General features: G+C 36.2%; 1 protein-coding gene across 6 annotated transcripts in view; it reads right to left on the bottom strand.

The window, feature by feature from the left end:
• Positions 1-7,479: 7,479 nt before the first annotated feature.
• LMO3 (LIM domain only 3 (rhombotin-like 2)) overlaps positions 7,480-20,179 on the bottom strand; it is a 58,320-nt gene continuing 45,620 nt past the window's right edge. For all 6 annotated transcript variants that reach the window (XM_005866768.2, XM_005866765.2, XM_005866767.2 and 3 more), the window contains one exon: positions 7,480-10,431. In XM_005866768.2, the coding sequence (XP_005866830.1) occupies positions 10,326-10,431 (106 nt within the window). In that variant the 3' untranslated portion in view covers positions 7,480-10,325. The remainder of the gene's footprint in view (positions 10,432-20,179) is intronic.

Raw genomic sequence — 20,179 nt, 5'->3', positions numbered from 1 at the left:
TTTCCCCAAAGAAGACACACTGATGGCCAACAGGTATATGAAAAGATGCTCAACATCATTAATAATCAGAGATTTTGCAAATAAAAACCACAATGAGATGTCACCTCATACCTGTTAGAATGGCTGTTATCAAGAAAACAACAAGTACATGTTGGCAAAGATGTGGAGAAAAGGGAATCCTTGTGCCATGTTGGTGGGAATGCAAATAGGTGTGGTCACTATGAAAAGCAGCATGGAGGTTCCTCAAAAAAATAAAAATAGAATTACCTTATGATTCAGCAATTCCACTTCTGGGTATATATCTAAAGAAAATAAAAACACTAACTTGAAAAGATATATGCACTCCATGTTCATTGCATCATTATTTATAATAGCCAAGTTATGAAAACAACCTAAGTACCCATCGATAAATGAATGGGTATATAAAAGCCTAAGCCACCTAATGACCGGAGGACTAAATGACCAAATGACCAGTCAACTGGTCGCTATGTTGTGCACTGACCACCAGGGGGCAGATGCTCAATGCAGGAGCTGCCTCCTGATGGTTAGTGTGCTCCCACAGCCAACCTCTACAGCTGGCCAACCTCCCAAGGTCCTCCCCCCTGATCAACCCTGTTGCCTGCCAGGCCAAGGGACCCCACCTGTGCATGAATTTGTGCATCAAGCCTTTAGTCTCTCTATAAAAAAGGAATGAAATATTGCCATTTGCATCAACCTGGACACACTTTAGGGCAATATTCTAAGTGAAATAAGTCATACAGAGAAAGATGAATACCTTATGATCGCTCTAACATGTGGAATTAAACAAATAAACAAATAGCTGATAGGTACAGAGAACAGATTGGTGGTTGCCAGAGGCAGTGAGTTGAGTGGGAGAAATAGATGAAGGGGGTTAAAAGATAAAAACAAACAAAAATAAAAACATACAAACAAATATAATGGTATATGTATTCTGTTTCTTCTACTGAATGTATACTTATTTATTCAGTGTCAATTTGTATTCGTCTCTTTTTCTAAATAGAGAAGATTAAATGTGGATAATTGTAAGTCAAATTACACCAAGAACACGAAGTGCTAATCAACACAGGTGGTATTGCATTATAATCAGTTCAAAAGAGAGTCCAATAATATGTGCAAGAAAGAGGATTAGTTGAATGTCCTAATAGGAAATTTAACTATAGATTATGATTCCTTATTTCTTGGGAGATAAAAATCTCTAAATGAGCCTATAGCTTATAATAAGATATTTAATGACATATATAAGCTTATAATAATCCTAACACATCAATTTTGGAAAAAGCATTGAGTTATGGGAAATTATAACCTATGTGAAAGACTTACACTTAAAATTATTCTTTTGATGTAACAAGAAAGCATGGTTATTAGATTATTGGCCAAATTCATGTGTGCTGACTCAAATTTTAGTCATTTTGGACAGAGTAGCTTATTCTCCTGCCCCAACTGAGGTTCATATAATTAACAACACAAATTCTGCATCCTCTGCTAGTTCAGACAATACTTTGCAATTTTTTAAAGAACAGTTTATTGATTTTTAGGGAGAGAGGAAGGGAGAGAAACATCGATGTGAGAGTGTAGCATCAATTGGCTGCCTCCTGCATGCCCCTTACTGGGGATCAAGCCTGCAACCAGGGCATGTGCCCGGATCAGGAATTGAACCAGCAACCTCTTGATGCACAGGACGATGCCCAACCAACTGAGCCACACTGGCCAGGGCTATTTTCTATTTTCAAAATGGAGTTACTATTAACATAAACTTTGAAAAATATGACGAAAATATTAATTTCAATTAATAATTTTTGTTACAGATATTTTTTCCTAAATAGGTTGGACATCATAAAAATTTGTCTGGTTTTTAAGTACCTGAAGCATATTAGATGGGATTTTATTGAAATGTTTAGAAAAATTTGACTGAGATCCTAATCACTGTTTAAATGGTTGGATCTGATTTATTAAACTTATAAGTTTTGGTTTATTAGCTGTTTAAAATGGTGTACAGATGTTTAGAGAAACATCATTTATTAGAGTTATATATTTAATAAATTGAGCATTAAGCAAAGAATAAATAACAGTGCACCCTATATTTCAAGCACCAAAGTCTCTAAGGAAAAAAAAATAAGTGCCTACTATTGGCTACACACATGGTAGGTCCTCAATGTTTTTTGTTTTTTTTACCATAAAGTTAACTGGCCTTCCCAGGTAACATTTTATTCCCTATTTTCTCCCATATTTTATTTTTCTCCCATTTTTTCCCTCCTGTACCAATAACTGTCTCAGATGTGGTCTCTGTGTCTTCTCCTAGCTCTTGCTACCTCTCACATTAAATTGAGGATATTCTAAGAAGAGTACAGGGATAATAGGTCAAAGATAATTAGCAGTTCCACCAAACTTGGGCTGTGACAAACTGGATGTTGTTAGGGATGTTTCAGTGAGTCATGCTGTAATTAACCTAAGCAACTATACAACTAAAATTTGGGGGCGGGGGTGGGGGAGGTGGTTTGCACTATGCCTCCTCGGCTCAGGACCAACTCATTGTTTAGGCAATCCATTGGGCCACCTTCTTCAGTGATTGTCACAGATCTAAGCTCAAATTCCCAGAAGTCTCTTGTGTGGTGGAAGTTCCCATTCCCACTTAACATGGAATGATTTAGGTTTAAAAGGCCCCCAATGTATGGAAGTAGCCATGGTGATGGCAGCAGTCAGTGGAAGCAGGGGAAGGAAGAATGTGGTCGAGATTTTTTTTCTGTGGTAATATCAGAATGTAATGGATCAAATTTTGCTCTGGTCTACCTTAAGGATAACTGCTTTGCCCACTATTGCTTCAGCCTGGTTTACCATGGTAATTCTGAGACCAAAATGTTCCTTAGCTATTTGGCAGCTGACCAGGACTCAGCATCTGAATATAGCTCGTGTATTTTAGACCAATGAACACGAAGCTTGACACAGATTGCTATTCTCCCCTTAAGTTCATTTTCATATCATCTTATGGAAGTAAGTTATAAAATATCAAAGACGGATGACATACTCATTTTCTTATCTTGACTTCTGAGACTAGTCTAGCCTTACTTCACCACAGCATGCTCTTTCTAATACAGAAAATTGCAGCTTTCTGCTATGAGTTCCTCTCCTCTGTTCTGACTACCTCGTGTTCTGGACACTGCTATTCATAATAGGGATCCTCTAATCTTGGTATCCTGACTTTCCAGGCTCAAATAAATCCCTTTATGGTGTGAAAAAAAAGAATTTCTAAGGAAATTGTATCTAGGAAATTACGATCACTCTCATTCACAATTTTCATCATTAAAGATGACATAAATTCTAAAATATTTGGGGTTTTTCTCATGAATAGGTAACTTCTAGTTCTTGGCCAGAAAATAATGACTGTGATAATATAATAATAGTAATGACAATCCTTTAACAGTGACCATACCCTAGAGCCAGAAAGCCTATGTTTAAATCTCAGGTGTACTATTTACTAGCTGTATGACCTAGGGCAAGTTAAATAACTTCTCTGTGCTTTTACTTAAAATCTGTAAAATAGAGTAATAATACGTATGTTACAATGGTGTTGTGGAAATTACATGGGCATGGGAAACTGCCTGATATATGGTAAGTGTTCAGTAAATGTTAACTATTATTAACAGCTATTGAAGATGGGACATATGCTAATGTTACATGTTACAAATGGACTCTTTTATTTTTGGTGATGTAACGTCTTCTGAGGGGTTAAGAAAGATTTGGATCCTTTGTTGTCTGAATGTCTCTTGCTCCCATTTTTCTTTATACTGTGCCCATTAAATTTGGTCCAGTTAACTGCAAACACCTTGCTAATAAAGCCAAAATATTCTGTAATCAGCTCTGCTATCCAAATTTCATGAGTATTCAGCTTTTCAGCCCAGAATACCGATTGTGTAAACAGTGCAATGAATTCTAACTCACTTTTGATTGCCATGATCTGAACCAAACACGAAACCTAGTTGATCCAAGATGATTTGGGCTTTGCAATTTTGTGCATGACGTGCTCTGCACACTCAAAACAGGAGTATCTTTGAATTTAACATATTTTCCTTTTCAGAAGACAAAAATTCTTTTAATTAAAAACATTTTTAAAATTTTCAGTATGTGTAATTGTTAACACCTGCTATGTGTTACCGGCAGATGTTTCTGACTTACCCTGGGGAACTGATATAATTATTCTATAAGCTTATTGGCATGGCATTTACCGAGATAGGAAACTTTTGCTGCTGATTTTGTATGCAGTATTTGGTATTTCTTTTCATCATTTCCCCAATTGCTGTTAATCCCTACTACCCTCCCCAACCAGGCCCACCAAATAGTTATAAAAATGGTCATGCCCATTTCAGTGTTCGTGAAAAGTTACTGAAATTAAATTATGTGTATTCTGAAGCATTGTAAATTTTACTTTTAAGTGTGTTAGCAGCTAATCCTTATAATGTTTAATATGGAAGTCTTACATGGTGATTATAAATGTAGACGTGTAATAGGCAGTTAGACAGACAGGAGCAGGGCAAGGGCAATGGGTTGGATACATAAGGTCACCAGGGCTGAAAGCCTCAGGTGCCTAGGAAGGGGCAAAACTGGGAAAACAAGGACCTGGCACCCATGGCAACCTTTCAAACCATCTTTGTGGATTGGACCCCTGATCTTTCATATCGCTGGTCATACGGTTTAGCTCCCCTGACTTTTCCTCCCGAAAGATAACATCTAGGCCTCAGTTGTATTTCAGCTCAAAAAAAAAAGGGCAGCAAAACCAGACAAGTGACACTGTGGCTGCCTCAGAACCAGCAGCAATGACTAATGACCCCTGCCCTATTTCTGACCAATCAGTGGAGACCATGACCCTGAAAAAGCACACCTGGAAAGCTGATGAATATTTTATTGAAACCCTCCCCGAGACCTCCCTTAAGATTCCCACCTGCAAGAGAGAGATAAATACCCTCAACACAAAGTCCCAGTGCAAGCTCTCCCCCAGGGAGCACGCCTGTGCTATTCCTTTACCCCCTTTCTTCCCTTTAAGCCTGCAGTGGTTCTCAACCTTCCTAATACAGTTCCTCATGTTGTGGTGACCCCCAACCATAAAATTGTTTTCGTTGCTACTTCATAACTGTAATTTTGCTACTGTTATGAATCGCAATGTAAACATCTGATATGCAGGATGTATTTTCATTATTACAAATTGAACATAATTAAAGCATAGTGATTAATCACAAAAACAATATGTAATTATATATGTGTTTTCCGATGGTTTTAGGCAACCCCTGTGAAAGGTTTTTCGACCCCCAATGGGGTCTGGACCCACAGGTTGAGAACCGCTGCTAAGGGATCCCAGGAGACTTGCAACCAGGGAGTCATGGGCAGCATCAGCTCGTTTAGGGTTAACCTTCCGAACCTCTCTCCAAGGCCCCCCTTTCTCTGACTTCCCAGAGAGCCAAGCAGCCCACCTGGGCTCTCCTGAGGCTTCTCCTAAGCCTAAGCCCTTCCTTGTTTCACTGTCCTGAGTGTGCATTTGCTGTGGTCAATAAACTCTTGCTTGCTTTGCTGCACATTGTCTCTTAATTGAAACCTTTCCTTCAAGAAGGCAAGAGCCGAGGTCTCATAGTCTTGCTGGTAGCAGAAGTGTACCATTTGGATAGATAATAACCTTTTAATAACTTGGCTTCAAATGAAGCTATTGTAAAAATGAGAGTTTTCTTTAATTTTCTGACCATTTCTAAGGTCTTACAAGCAGTCGACTTTCAGAATTCTTCATTTATGAAACTAATCACACAATTACCTACAGGCATGTGTTAAATATGACACTGGTTTCAGCCAAATAATGGGCCAATTGCAAACAATGAAGGAAGAGAGGCAGCTCCATTTATAACCGCTGTTTCAGCAGAGCTCTTTTGTAATCAGAGTGATCTGAGGGTGACTCATTAATTAATTGATGTTCTTTTTTATTATGTGCTATTGAGTTAATGAGTAATTTGTGTGAGATAATTCTCTGAACACATTGATTACCTGAGATATTTTCTGGGCCTTTCAGAGCAATGACAAGCTGAATAGGAGGAAGATCGTATTTGCTTTTGTGTGCTCATTATCAGTAGGTTTGAGATGAGTACAAATCAGTACAAAGACACCTTAAAGTCATCTGAGGTTCCAAGTATCATAACTCTGCTCAGCAGGAAGTTGAGTGCTCTGGGCTAGACCTGTCACATAGTAGGTTCTCAATAAATGCTCCTTGAATTCATAGCTCTATTAAAACTTGGCTTTCTATTACCTTAAATTGCATTAAAATCACATTTAAGAAATATCTATAACTAGAGGCCTGGTGTATGAATTCATGCACCAGTGGGGTCCCTTGGCCTGGCCCATGGGATTGGGCTGAAACCGGCTCTCTGACATCCCCCAAGGGGCCCCGGATTGTGAGAGGGCACAGGCCAGGATGAGGGACCTCACTGGTGCATAATTGGGGCCAGGGAGGGACACGGGAGGTTGGCCAGCTGAGGAGGGACCACGGGAGGGATCCAGGGCATGTCCAGCCCATTTTGTTCAGTCCTGATCAGCTGGACCGATTGGCTGGACCCCAGCAGCAAGCTAACCTACCAGTTGGAGCGTCTGCCCCCTGGTGGTCAGTGCACATCATAGAGACTGTTCGACCAGTCAACTGTCTACCCCTTGCACTGGTGGTCAGTGCACGTCATAGCGAGTGGTTGAGCAGCCTTAGCATCTCATTAGCATATTATGCTTTGATTGGTTGAACAGCTGACCTGACAACGGACTTAGCATATTAGGCTTTTATTACATAGGATGGTGTTTTTAAGAAAAAAGTAATCAAAAGGCTTTTGCTAAAACTATATTCTGTGCTAATGGCCTATTACAGTAAACATGCAGATTGTTTCTGCAACTTACTGAAGTGAACCCTAAGCATGTTGAAACTGTATCATTTGCATGAAATTGTTTAAGTGACTATTCTGAGGGTGGTTTGCCTAAAAGGATAGTTAAAAGGAAGCCACTTGTATATTGTAGGTTTGACTGCAGATATAACCTTCCGCACCCAGTTTCAGGGAAGGCACACCATCTCATCCCTGAAAATGTAGGATTGAGTTGAGTTTTTTGCTTTAATTCATCGTGCAGAAAAGAGAGGTTTTGAAATTTAGTCTGCCAACACAGTTGCTTTCAGAAAGATCACTTAAAATTTGTATGTATGTGCAAAATTATACCCAGTAATTGCTACCTTCATTTTGACAGCTTTATTTTCCCCACAAAAGTAAATAGCAGTAAACTACCTAGCTCAGAGATCTTAAGTATAATATTTGGAGAAAGCATTTGAGCTACTTTGTTTATGCTTATGATTTACCTTTTCAAAGCCAGCGTCCTTACATACTTTTTTCTTTTTTCATGCACTTAATGCATGCTTTCTAGATGTCATCTAGATTTTGCCAATTAAGAGCAATCAAATAGTGTCATACCCCTTTTATTAAAAACATAAATCCAAATATAAAAAAAAAATGAATGAAAGAATGCAGCAGATATTTATTAAGCAAGATGAAAGTGAAATTACAAACACAGGTCAGCTTTTAAACTCAGCCAGCATTCTGGTGAACTGGAGGTTCCTGGTCCTTCATCAGAGGCAGCCTATGCGTGGTGCACATAGGAAGGGAGCTCTCCCTGCTTGAGAAATCAAAGCTCCATTGGAGGTATCCTACTGGAGGCATCGGAAAACAAGCTAAGGGACACCAGGGCTACACAACACAAAGAGGAAAGTTGACAACAATTCAGGGACTTGGAATAGTCAAGACAATTAGTTTAATACTTCAGGTCAAAAATGCTACTCTTTATGGGCAATTAGTTACAAAAGGGTCTATTTCTGTCTTGTTTCACAAATTCATAGGGATTAACGATAATCTAAGGAGATTAAGGCCTTAATCTTTAATCCAGGTGAGTAATTTCCTTCGCAGGAAAAGCATAAGAATTAATTCCCAAAGGATTATGCAAAATAAAAGGCAGTAAAAAACGTGGTTTGGTCTTTGGGTCCCAAGGATAGTTGAACAGTTTGTTCCCAGTTTACAGGTATTTTGACATATTGATCTTAACATATGCAAAACCAGTTAAATATTTAAAAGATCACTTGAAAAAGATACCGACAATTAAAACTGTACATCCACATGAATGTCAAGCAACTCTTAAAGGGGGCTTTTGGGGCAGCAGTGTTATGAAAACCATTTCTCACTATTTCCCCTGCATCCATTTGTTGTTCTGTTTTGTTTTGATGTTTTTAGTTTTGGCTATGCAAGTCTTTTCATGAAGCAAATGTAAGGCTCAAAGGCTAAAATAATAGTTATATTATGGGCCTCAAATAGCTATTTTTAAAAATTTTTTTCTAGGTGTATCTCAAATTTGGGAGACATGTGACTTGAACACTCTTAACCATGAAGCATTTGTAAAAATACATATCATTCACTTTTCACAGAATCATTTCCTTAAAAACGAGAGGCAATATCCAGATTTACATGCATGTCTATAATAAAGCTTTGTTTTTAAAACAACTCAAATCCACAGCAGCATTATTTGCAGCTTAATATTTTGGCCCCAAACCAAGAACTCAGGTATCACACTTAATTTTCATCTGCAATACATATATTGGCAGGACAAAATATGTATGTAAATAACACTGGGAAATATTGTTTCCTATACAAGTGATCAAGAAAAAAATAAAGAAAAAATAAAAACCACAGCACTAAATTTGCTCTAGTAAAAATAGGGTTCATTGTGCCTGCAAGGGATTAAATTGTTAACATGTAGTTTTATTACTAGGGAACAGAAGCAAAGAAGCAAAATGTGAGCAATCCGGAAGAGGGTGTTATAGACTCATTTTAATATCTTAAATTATAATCTAAATAATCAGTCTCCATAATTTCTGTTTCTAGAACATTTTCTTCTTCATCAGCTATCATGTAGGTAAGGAAATAATATTTCACCTTTAAAAAATGGAATGACAGATTTCAGCTTAAGTGTGATGTATACTGAGTGGGTAATTACAGAAAGCAAGAGTAAGACACATCAAACTTTAAAGTGTTCACTTTTAAACATTAAAATAAGTGGCATGTAATACAGAAAAATATATAATCACCAGTTCTCAGCTTTTTATCAATCCCTTTGTTTCTCTTCTTCTAGAAGATTCTATGAGCACTACGTTGCCCGATCAAAAGTAACCTCACTACTCAAATATCATCATAGCGTCAATGTGCATTATCATGATTTCAGTAGATTCACATTCAAATCCTTTTAGTGCCAGAAATTTATCAGGCCATAAGTTATTAAACACTCAGCTTTTATGGAGCGATCTGGGCAAAATTTGTACAAGAAATTTAATCATTTTAAGTTATCTTATAATCGTGTTAATACTTTTTTAAAGTAACCCTTTGGAAAAAATTTACATGATACCCAAAGGCACTAGTTCACATAAGGGGTGAATGGCTGAAAAAAACAAACAGCAAAACCGTAATATAGGTAAAGAGCACGCACACTCACACACACACACAGAGGATATTAAAAGGGTAACTGTTAAGCTTTAAAGTTATTCTAAAAGTGGCACTTTTCACGTTGGTAGAAAATGAAAGTGCTTTAAGATGAAATTTTTATGCATTTTTTAAAGCTGATCTTCACCCCCTGAAAATAGGGGGTTATAAAGAGAACACTGATAGACTAAATCATGGTGGCAATCATAGTGAATGTTGCTTAAAATGCTTTGTGTGTGTCTTTATTTTTTCGTTTTTTAATGTTGCTAGACTTGCTTTATCTATATGTGTATCATTCGTGAGATTTGCTCTTCAATTTTTTACTAGAAAGTTACAGCTCATTTAAAATAGCTGGTAGATACAGAAAGCATAAATATACAGTAAGTTTAAACACTGATTGTACTAAATGCAACAATACAAAGAAGCAAACAGAACACAAATGGTAACACAATAAAACTGTATTACATTTGTGCTTCAAATATTACAATACATTATATACAATAGTCCAAAATAAACATCTCATGCCAAGTGACACAAAAAGGAATAGCAAGCAAAAAAACCAGCAATATGTACATTATGTTTTTTCTTTAATAATAAACATTCAACTCTGAACTGGGGCAATATCACTACATACAGATGCAGTTCCCCTTTTATTTCATATATCCATCCTGCTTTCCTATATCTACGCTATTCAGTAGGTTCCCGTGTCAATTCTTATATACATGTGGAGCAAAAAAGATAAAAGAATGTAGTGCTTTGTGTTCTTAATAGGGTGATGTTGATAGATCAGCGAACCTGGGGTGCATAACCTTCTTTCATTAAACCTTCCTCGTAGTCCGTCTGGCAAAGGATCATGTTATTCTTGAGGAAAAATTTGTCTCCGACACAAAATCTGAAAATATTAAAAAAAAAATCAAATGTGTTAAGACCATTTCACTCGGATCTATAGATCTGAAGATTTCTTTTCCTAATAATAATTTCACATGGTAATTTCCTGAAATAGAAAGCTTGGCTTCGAAAGTTCCCTTTGTTGTCAACAACTAAAGCATTGTACACGAACTTTGAAACCCAGCTTTATATATAAAAATCATAGGAACATTGAGGAAAATATATAGGACAGCAAAGGTGATTTTTATTTTTATTTTACCACATTACAAAGAAAATGGAACTGATCTATAATATGGAACTGATCATTAAAACAAGAAGGAATGATAATATTTCACTGTTAGTGATTATGGAAGATTTCATGATTGGCCACTTATCCACTTTACAAAAAAAATAAGTAAAGGCATTGAAATGAATCAAACAATTAGAAAATAGCCCATTTTAAAGCTTTTCATTTAAAACTTCCTTTTACTCTTTGTTATAAAAATGTGATTAAATTCTAGTAATTTGGAAGTGGTCATTCTGAAGTGAAAGTTGTTTTAGCACCAGACTCGGATGTTGGGCCATATTCCTTTGTTTGTAGCAAGTTTATCAACTATAAAATAGTAAATGTAATTTCTTGGAGCATTTTCAATTAAACCAAAGGGCATAACCTAAACAAACTTCTTAATATTGATGTGATACATAAACTAGTGCCCAGGAGCTAATTATTATTTTATTCAATAAAACAAAATAAGTGCTCTTTTTGTGTAATTTCCCCATGGTGACACTTTGGATACAATTAAGGTCAGAAATAAATGCTTGTGCAGTTTCTGGTACATTTAACAATAAAGTAACTCTGGGGAGATCTGTATATATTTTTAATTGTAACAATTTAACCTTCAAACAGCAGTGTCTGGTAGAGTTGACCCAGTAAAACTACTTGTAATTATACAAGTTGACCTCACTGACCTTTGATAGTGGTCTCTCTTTATCAGATAGTCTATTTCGAATGATGTTCAAGCAGAAATCTTAGTGGATAGATTAAACTGTGTACTGAAAGGCACCCTTTAATGTCTTGTGAAGTTGAGAGTTTAAATGAGGAGCAGTTGGACTGATTTACATTTGCAAAGATTGGAATGCTAGACAAACAGTGAACCTATTTATTTTCCAACTGGGTAGCTTTGGAAATTTATCCTTATTCTAGCTTAAGTAGATAGAGGGGAAAATGGTGTAATAAAAAAAGTAGATTGAAAAGAATTAGCTTTCCTTTTAAAGAAGATTGGTCTGTTTATTTGTGGAATTTACTTTTTTTTCCCCAGGATTACTGCCTGCTGATGATGTTGATTGAAAATACGGAGCATGTGCTGATCTTGAAATCCTGGAGTTGTGTGTGGTCAAGACTATTGGATGCAACGAACATTCAAGTTTGGATTTTAAGCACATCTTCTTTTTATTACATACTGTAAACTTTAAATATGGTGTTTAAAAGTGGTGTTGGAATAGACCAGTTTTTGCAGATTATCTTGAGTACTAAGACATGTCAAAGAAAAGGACAGGCCTAACAGCCAATTTAAATATTTAGCTTTTGCCTGGCCATAGTGGCTCAGTGGTTGAGCATCAACCTATGACCCAGGAGGTCACGGTTCAGTTTCTGGCTAGGGCACATGCCTGGGTTTTGGGCTCGATCTCCAGTGTGGAACGTACAGGACACAGCCAATCATTGATTCTCTCTCATCATTGATGTCTCTATCTCTCTCTCTCCCTCTCTCTGCCTCACTGAAATTGATAAAAATGTATTTTAAAAAATACTTAACTTTAGTGAGATTATATAAAATAGCATGAATAATATATGTGATTACTGTTCAAAATTTTTAAATTTATGTTAATATTGAAATTTATTTGAACTAAGAAGCCTATAGTAAAATATCAAAAGTAAATAAATTCAGTAAAACACTCATGCTCCAGCTGATATTATTACTGAGGTTTTTTTTCCTAAAAAACAACTAAATTGGAAATACTTTTTCAACTCCATATTGTCTGAAACTTTGCTTTAATTTTTCAATATAATTTTTAACGATCACCTTAATTCTATTCACTATTAAGTAAAAACGTGGTTTTTTTTGTCATGTCCTATCATGTCATTTTTTTTTACCTTCAGAGGCCTGGAAATTTAAATAATTTTTATTTGTAGGTTCATAAACTCAGGTTAATCAGAGTGAGAGAAAAAGATATAAAGTACATTTCATACTTTTCCTGAGTTAGTTCTCTGAGGGTCAGATAAAACAGCTACATCACTGGATTGTAGGGATGTTATAAGAAATATATGAAAGGTAGAGAAGCGTATTGTAAGGAATAGGGTTCAAATCTCAACTTTCCACTTAAGATATTAAGATGAAACTTCAGCTTTTCTTATCTCTAATATCAGTCACTTTTGCAAGTTTATGATAAAGAGTAGAAATGAAATATGTAAAGCTTTACCTCAATGGCTTAAATGTCGGTCATTATAATAGCCACTTCTCATAAAGTATTTACCAGGTGCTAACACGAAGCATGTATACATGTGATTACATTATTCCTTTCATCCAACCTAGATTACAGATATTATCATTGACTTTTTAAAGATGAAAAACCGGAGGCTTCTTCCCAGAATTTAAATACCTGCCCAAGGTTTCATAGGTAGGATGCATGTGGTACATGAAGGAAAGGAACCAGGTTTCTTCGGATTCAAGACCCATGCTCTTACCTGGAGGCAGTAAAGCACGAGGCTACAAAGTTATCTAGAATTGTTTTTTGGTGTTATAATTATTCATTTTCATAATTTTTTAAAAAAGGCCTGCCTACCATTCGATGAGATGGTAGTATACATGGAATTCATCTGAAATATTCCTACCTGAATATTTAGTTACTAGTGTATTGTCAACTGGATAAAGTACATTTTATGTGCATTTCCATTTATACTTAAAGGTCAGAATGAAATAGAGCATGGGTGAGGAATGTCACAATTATACATCTAACTCAAACAAAACAGCCTGGGAAGCTATGGTTAAAGGCAAATTATGGTTGGGATGCAATTAAAATCGGTACCCTCCTTTAAAATGTTTCAAATATAAGCATGAAGAAATTAAAGAAACAGCAATGCAGATATTAGACACCTAACAAAATGATCTAGAACTGTGATTTTGTATGGCAGGCTAATTTCCAATGCTATATAACCAGCTTCTTAAGAGACTTAGCACTTAAAGAAAAAAAAATATTTTAAAAGCAGCAATGGCCAGAGAACACTGTTAGTATATTAATAGGTAGGGCTAAAATTTCTGAAAGCAAACTGAAAGTAATCATCATTACTTGTGATATAGTCGGTTCAATTAATTTCCCCTTCATTTAGAAAAATATGTCAAGATGCCTAAAGAGATTTTTTAAACCATCTAATCGTGATGTTTTGGAATTAATAACAGATTTAATTTCCAGATATTTTGAAGTGATTCTAGTTGAAATCATGTGGCCTTATACAGTTGAAAAAGTACAGGAAATAAGTGTGATTAATAAATCATCTGTATAAAATATGGGCTTAGAGTAGTTTTGAGCAGGTTATCAAAAGCCTCTGCTAAGAAGCCTCCATATGTAACATACTTTCTAAGAAATGAAAATGTTAACTTAGTCACCTTATTTCCCTGAGATTAGTAATGGTCAATTATAATTTATTTCCATTTCACAACACTTTAAAAAGAGGTGGGTTCAATACCTATATCCAATGTCTTTACTTTCTCATGGACCATCCTCAGTTATTAGATACTTACCTTGTTTGCAGTGAGAGGTACAGGTATATACTCACTGTCCCATCACTTCAGAATTGTGCACAAATTTACTGCCTTTTCCCAATGACAGCCCAGTTGTCATTACACACTTCATTCGTAACAATCTTTTCTGCACCAAGTTACACTACATGCACCCTGAGTTCTGCTAGAAATTGTCCAAAGTCCACCTTACTATAACACAACTGTATCTAATCACATTTATATCCACATAGCCAGAAAATAAAATCCCCTTCTTGAAACAACCTTCATACGGGTTCTGAGTCCACAGACTAAAACCAGACTGCCAAGGTTCAAATCTTGAGTCTACCATTTTCTAATTGTTTAACCTTGAATTAGTTACTTAAGTTGCTTGTACTTCAGTTTCCTCATCTGTAAAATGAGATCAATAATGATACCTACTTAGGGGTTATTTTGAGTTTTAAATGAGTTAGTACATGTAAAACAGACTCCATAGATGGAGGGCAGGTTGACAGCAGTTGGGAGGGATGGGGCTGGGTAGGGGTGTATGGAGGGACTGAGCAAAAAAAAAAAAAGAGAGAGAGAGAAAACTCATAGACACTGGACAACAGTGTGGTGATTGCCAGGGGGATGGGGAGAGGGAAGAGGTGGAGGCAGGTATAGGGGGGATAAATGTAGTGGAAGGTGACTTGACTTGGGGTGGTGAACACACAATATAGTACACAGATGATTGTGTTGTGGAATTGTGCACCTGAAACCTGTATAATTTTGTTAACTAGTGTCACCCCAATAAATTCTATAAAAGAATATAATAAAGCATCTTATTATAATGCTTGATACATTGAATCAGTCCCATTCAAAAATTATCTATTAATAGCAAAGGCAATAATAAAATGTTTGAATAATGCAATATAATGATAAAAAAAAAACAGGCTCAGCCCGTGTAATCACAGGGATAGGCATTTGAATCTTAGTTGCACTAATTTTAAACCATGTAAATACACAGAATACATTCACACCTCTGGTAAGTTACTTAACACCTCTGAAAATAAGTTCCCACATCTATAAAGTAGAAAAAAAAGTGCTTTCATTATTATTTGCCAATGATCATCTTTTCATCTTTGCTTAGAATGTTACCTAGCCAGGGATAGTTCTTCCTTTTTACCATGGAACTTAAATGTTAAACATTCTTCAGTTTCCACTCCTTCCATCAATGTTCCCTGATCAGGGAGCATTGTACTTTCCCAGAGCACTCATTTATTAGTGTATAATTCATTTACTTTGGCATTTCAAATTTCCTTGTAAGTGTGTAATAGGTTCCCCAACCTGGACAGTAGTGCTGAGGTAAAGTGACCATGAGTTTTATTTCTTTTGATCCCTGTGAAATACCACCATAAATTGTACTATCGCTTGGGGTGGGTGGTCAATAAATCTTGGATAGGATGGATTGATTCCAGGATCAAATCGTTTTCAATCACAAAGGTATTTTAGATGCAGTGATTTAAGTTTGTACTCATTTCAATTTTCAATCACTGACTTTCTACTTTTACAATTTCATCTCCTGCTCCTCGCTCCATTCCTCACTACCATCCCTACCACATTCCTGGTCTCATCTCTGAGCACACTGAGCTACTTTCATTTCCCAAACATATTAGATGCTCTCACAGCGCCATGCCTTTCATGCTGCTCCATCTGTTTGGGAATCCATTTCCTCACTACTTCCTGGCTTCCTCATCTCCCCCACCCCTGACCAGACACACTTCCTATATCCCAACTAGTCTTAGGGAGGTCTTTCATGAAACCCGGCACATCAGCTTGTGATGTTTCCCTAAGACTCCCAGCATGGTCCTCTCTTCCATTGGGATGGATCTGTGTCCCATCAATTACACTCTCCCGTGAGTCTCTGATGGCCCCTCTCGCCCCTAGCTCTGAATACCTTCGAGAGAGAAACTAAATTGTACTCCCCTCTGTTCTTACAGAGCCAAGCACAAAGCTTTTATCCTTTAATAAAAGAAAATGAAATGTTACACAAGTCTACATATTTGAGTCCATTCCATTACAAACAAGCATGTCATTTCCTTTTCTTATAAAACCATCATTTAGTTTTACAGTATTTTCTAAAGGGGAGGGAGGATTATTCACCTTTAAGAGATTAACTATTACACAGAATTTTCCAGTTCTAAACAAGACTCAAGTTATTATACAAGATACCCCAAATAACCTTCCTCTGATTTCCTTTCAAAATAGAGAAGCTTTTAGATTTTTAAGTCAGAACTCTATGTTTTTAGCCAGAGCCTTCTAAAAAGGGCAGAGAAGGTATACACTGTACAAGGGAAACCAATTCTGAAAGGTTATTATTGCTAATAGTTTTTAAACATTCAGAAATATTATGCTATTAACATTTTGATTTAAGAGTTAAGATGGAATGACTGCTAAATAAAATTCATAAACATGTCTGATACGATGTCAGTTGTCAATAAGTTTTGCTTAAGGGAAAGTGCCTATAAATTACCTTTATGCCTTAGGTTTCACTTGAAAAGGTACAATACTATGACAAAGATTCGGCTACTGAGAGTATAGGCCCACGCGGCATATGGCTTTATTAAAGAGGATTTCCTAAGGAAATGTCAAAGTAAAAGCAGAGTCTCCTGTGTTGAAAGCCTTCTGTATTGAGAGTAACAAAATTTGTCTGCTTTGCTTGGCTGATGAAGATGAGCTGACTTCCTGCATTAAAGAAGTTTGTCTTGTTGGGGCTGAAGTGACAAGACAGTAACTAAGTGCTAATTGTGCAGAACCAGAACTATGCAGTCCCATTGTGGCATGTAATAAATGAAGCGAACACAGAAATATATTAGGTGCTGTAATAATGATATTAGAATAGTATTTTGCAGCAATAAGAATGTGAACAGTGTTAGAGTCAAAATTTAGGAGTGTTTGTCCTACTTGACTGAGTTTTACTGAGGAGACAGACTTAATTGTGAGTGCAACTGTGTATTTCCATGGTGAAATAAAATAAAATACCATTTGTAAATAGCATTAACAACCTACAATTATTTGCATCATAATAGAATTTAGCCTGGGTTTAGCGCTTGAATGATGTTTTAATTTTCTGTGTAGAACATGAATAAAACAGGTGAGCCTGCCCTAATAGAAAAATGGACAAAGGGCATAAACAGGCAGTTCCCTAAAAGAAGAAATAGCAAAGTGGCAGTAGGAAGCAAATGAATGCTAATTAAAATTATAATGAGATGCCATCTTTCTATAATCTGATGATTTATTATATGAAGCTATATCCATAAAACTGAACACAAGAAAATTTAAAATACCTTAAAAGAAACTTTAAAATTTTTAAAAATATGATGTTATTGGTTTTTAGAGAGAGAGGAAGAGAAAATGGCCCTACTGGCGATGGAGCCCACAACCCTGGCATGTGCCCTGACCAGGAATCAAACCTGTGACCTTTTGGTGCATGGGATTTCACTCAGCCAAGTGAGCCACAGCAGCCAGGGCTTAAAAAAAATTTAAAGACAGGTACAAAGGCACACCATAATACATAAAAAGGCCAAATATTAAATATTAGGATTATTTGCTGTTACTTTTCTTTAATCTGCTCAAATGTGCCTATAATATAAAGTATATGCTATATATCACTTGTCATATATGTACAAAAATTATACAGCTGGCTACACACCAAAATATTAAAATATTTTCCCTTAAAATAGTGAGAGAATAGTGAGCTATGAGATGATGTTATTCTTTATCCCTTTGTATTCTCTAAGTTTTCTACTATGAATAGATAACCATTTATAAGTAGAAAAGCAGTAAATGTTATTATTTCATGACAATAACTGTATTATTAGTGGGTTGTATTAGTGGATCAATGTAACAAGTGAACAGAAGTATTTTAAATTTACTACTAATACATGTATATGTACATGTATGCACACATGTACACATGCATATAAATGTGTCTACCTTTTTTGAAAAAAATATATTTTATTGATTTTTTACAGAGAGGAAGGGAGAGAGATAGAGAGTTAGAAACATCGATGAGAGAGAAACATCGATCAGCTGCCTCCTGCACATCTTCCACTGGGGATGTGCCCGCAACCAAGGTACATGCCCTTGACTGGAATCGAACCTGGGACCTTTCAGTCTGCAGGCCGACGCTCTATCCACTGAGCCAAACCGGTTTTGGCAATGTGTCTACCTTTTTACTGTCTGTATTGGTGTGTGGATATTTGTGTTTCTTTATTCATATCCTTACATACAATAAACAACATGTGCATTTGACAATTTATCTTTGGTTAAATGTCACTGTAGACTGAATTAAACTATGTTGATTCCAGGCATTTGTTGGGAAGACTCAAGATGTTGTGAGATGACTTCTTCAATTATTTCCTGGGCAAATTATATATGGCAAGGTATGTATACTAAGTCACATTCTGAATATCTTTTTAGCAAGAGATATTACTGACCTATACATCTTTTTAAAATGTATTTTATTGATTTCACAGAGGAAGGAAGAGGGAGGGAGAGAAACATCAATGATGAGAGAGAATTATTGGTTGGCTGCCTCCTGTATGCCCCACACTAGCGATGGAGCCCCTAACACAGGCCTGTGCCCTGAGCAGGAATCGAATCGTGACCTCCTAGTTCATAGGTCGACACTCAACCACTAAGCCATGCCAGCTGGGCTTGAGCTATATATCTTGTGTAAAAACCAAGTTAGTGCAATATTATTTGGTAAAAATAAGTTATAAATATCAAGGTAAAAGAACTAGTTTTTGAGAACCTATTGTTTACTTTCCCAATTTCTAATTTTTAATTCCAATTTCTAAGAACCTATTCCCAGTATTTATATAAGTTATTTGATTTGATTTTCAAAATCTGTAAGACAAGCATTACTGTCTTTATTTTAAGGGTGTGAAAACAAAATCAGAGAGGTTAAGTAGTATTCCCAAGGTCACAAGCTGATTCATGGTGGGGCTGGAATTTGAATCCAGTTCTCACTGTAACATCATATTCTTTCTACTGCTCTATAGGGCCTCATAAGAAGGTGCTGCATCGAACAGTAAAACAGAAAATGGCAATAACTGAAAACTGGCCACAACTAATATTTTCTGATTATATACTATGTCCAGGTGTTTTCACACTTGCACGGGATTTATTTCCATTAAAACCATCAAGTGTACTAATTTTTGAAATACATTGTTAATGATGTGTGCATTTTAATATTCTAATATCCTCTGCATTTGTCACATAAAATAGGTACCAGTAGTATATAGTTCCCAGTGGAAATAAAAGTTATAACTTTCAATAAAGAAAAACGGGATGAAGTCATAAGCCTTTCAGATGAAAGAATTCTCTGCAATTGACTAATCCAGCTCTCTGTGTTATTAATGAGAAAACTGAGGTCCTGAGAGCTAATATTGGTTTATGGTCAGACATATTATTAGGGGCAAAGTCCAGACCAGAATTTAGGTTTTTAGATATACTGTGCAACACTCTGTTCTTCAATGCTGCCTCTCCAATGCTGATTATTGTTTAATTATTAGCTATCTCTGGCCTTGTTCACAAAGAGACTTGAAGCAACTTAAAAAGTACATATAAAACAAGGTTAAAATTCAAGATAAGAAATTAAGCCCGGCTGGTGTGTCTCAGCGGTGTGGTTGAGCGTCGACCTATGAACCAGGAGGTCACAGTTCAATTCCTGATTAGGGCACATGCCTAGATTGCAGGCTAGATCCCCAGTGTGGGGTCTGTAGGAGACAGCCGATCAATGATTCTCTCTCATCATTGATGTTTCTCTCTCTTCTTTTCTCTCTGAAATCAATAAAAATATTAAAAAACAGAAATCAAGAGGTAAGGCAACTATAAATATGAACAACAAGAAAATACTACCTGCCACAAATCCCTATTTGCCTCAGTGCAAATGTGTTTGCTCACAGTAGTATGAAAAAGTAAAGATAGTTTAAACGTACTTTTTATTTTTTATTG

This window comes from Myotis brandtii, unplaced genomic scaffold, assembly GCF_000412655.1.
Source record: "Myotis brandtii unplaced genomic scaffold, ASM41265v1 scaffold237, whole genome shotgun sequence".
In the NCBI taxonomy this organism is placed as follows: domain Eukaryota; kingdom Metazoa; phylum Chordata; class Mammalia; order Chiroptera; family Vespertilionidae; genus Myotis; species Myotis brandtii.
The sequence above is the reverse complement of the archived record's forward strand: the minus strand, read 5'-3'. Positions and strand labels throughout refer to the sequence as shown.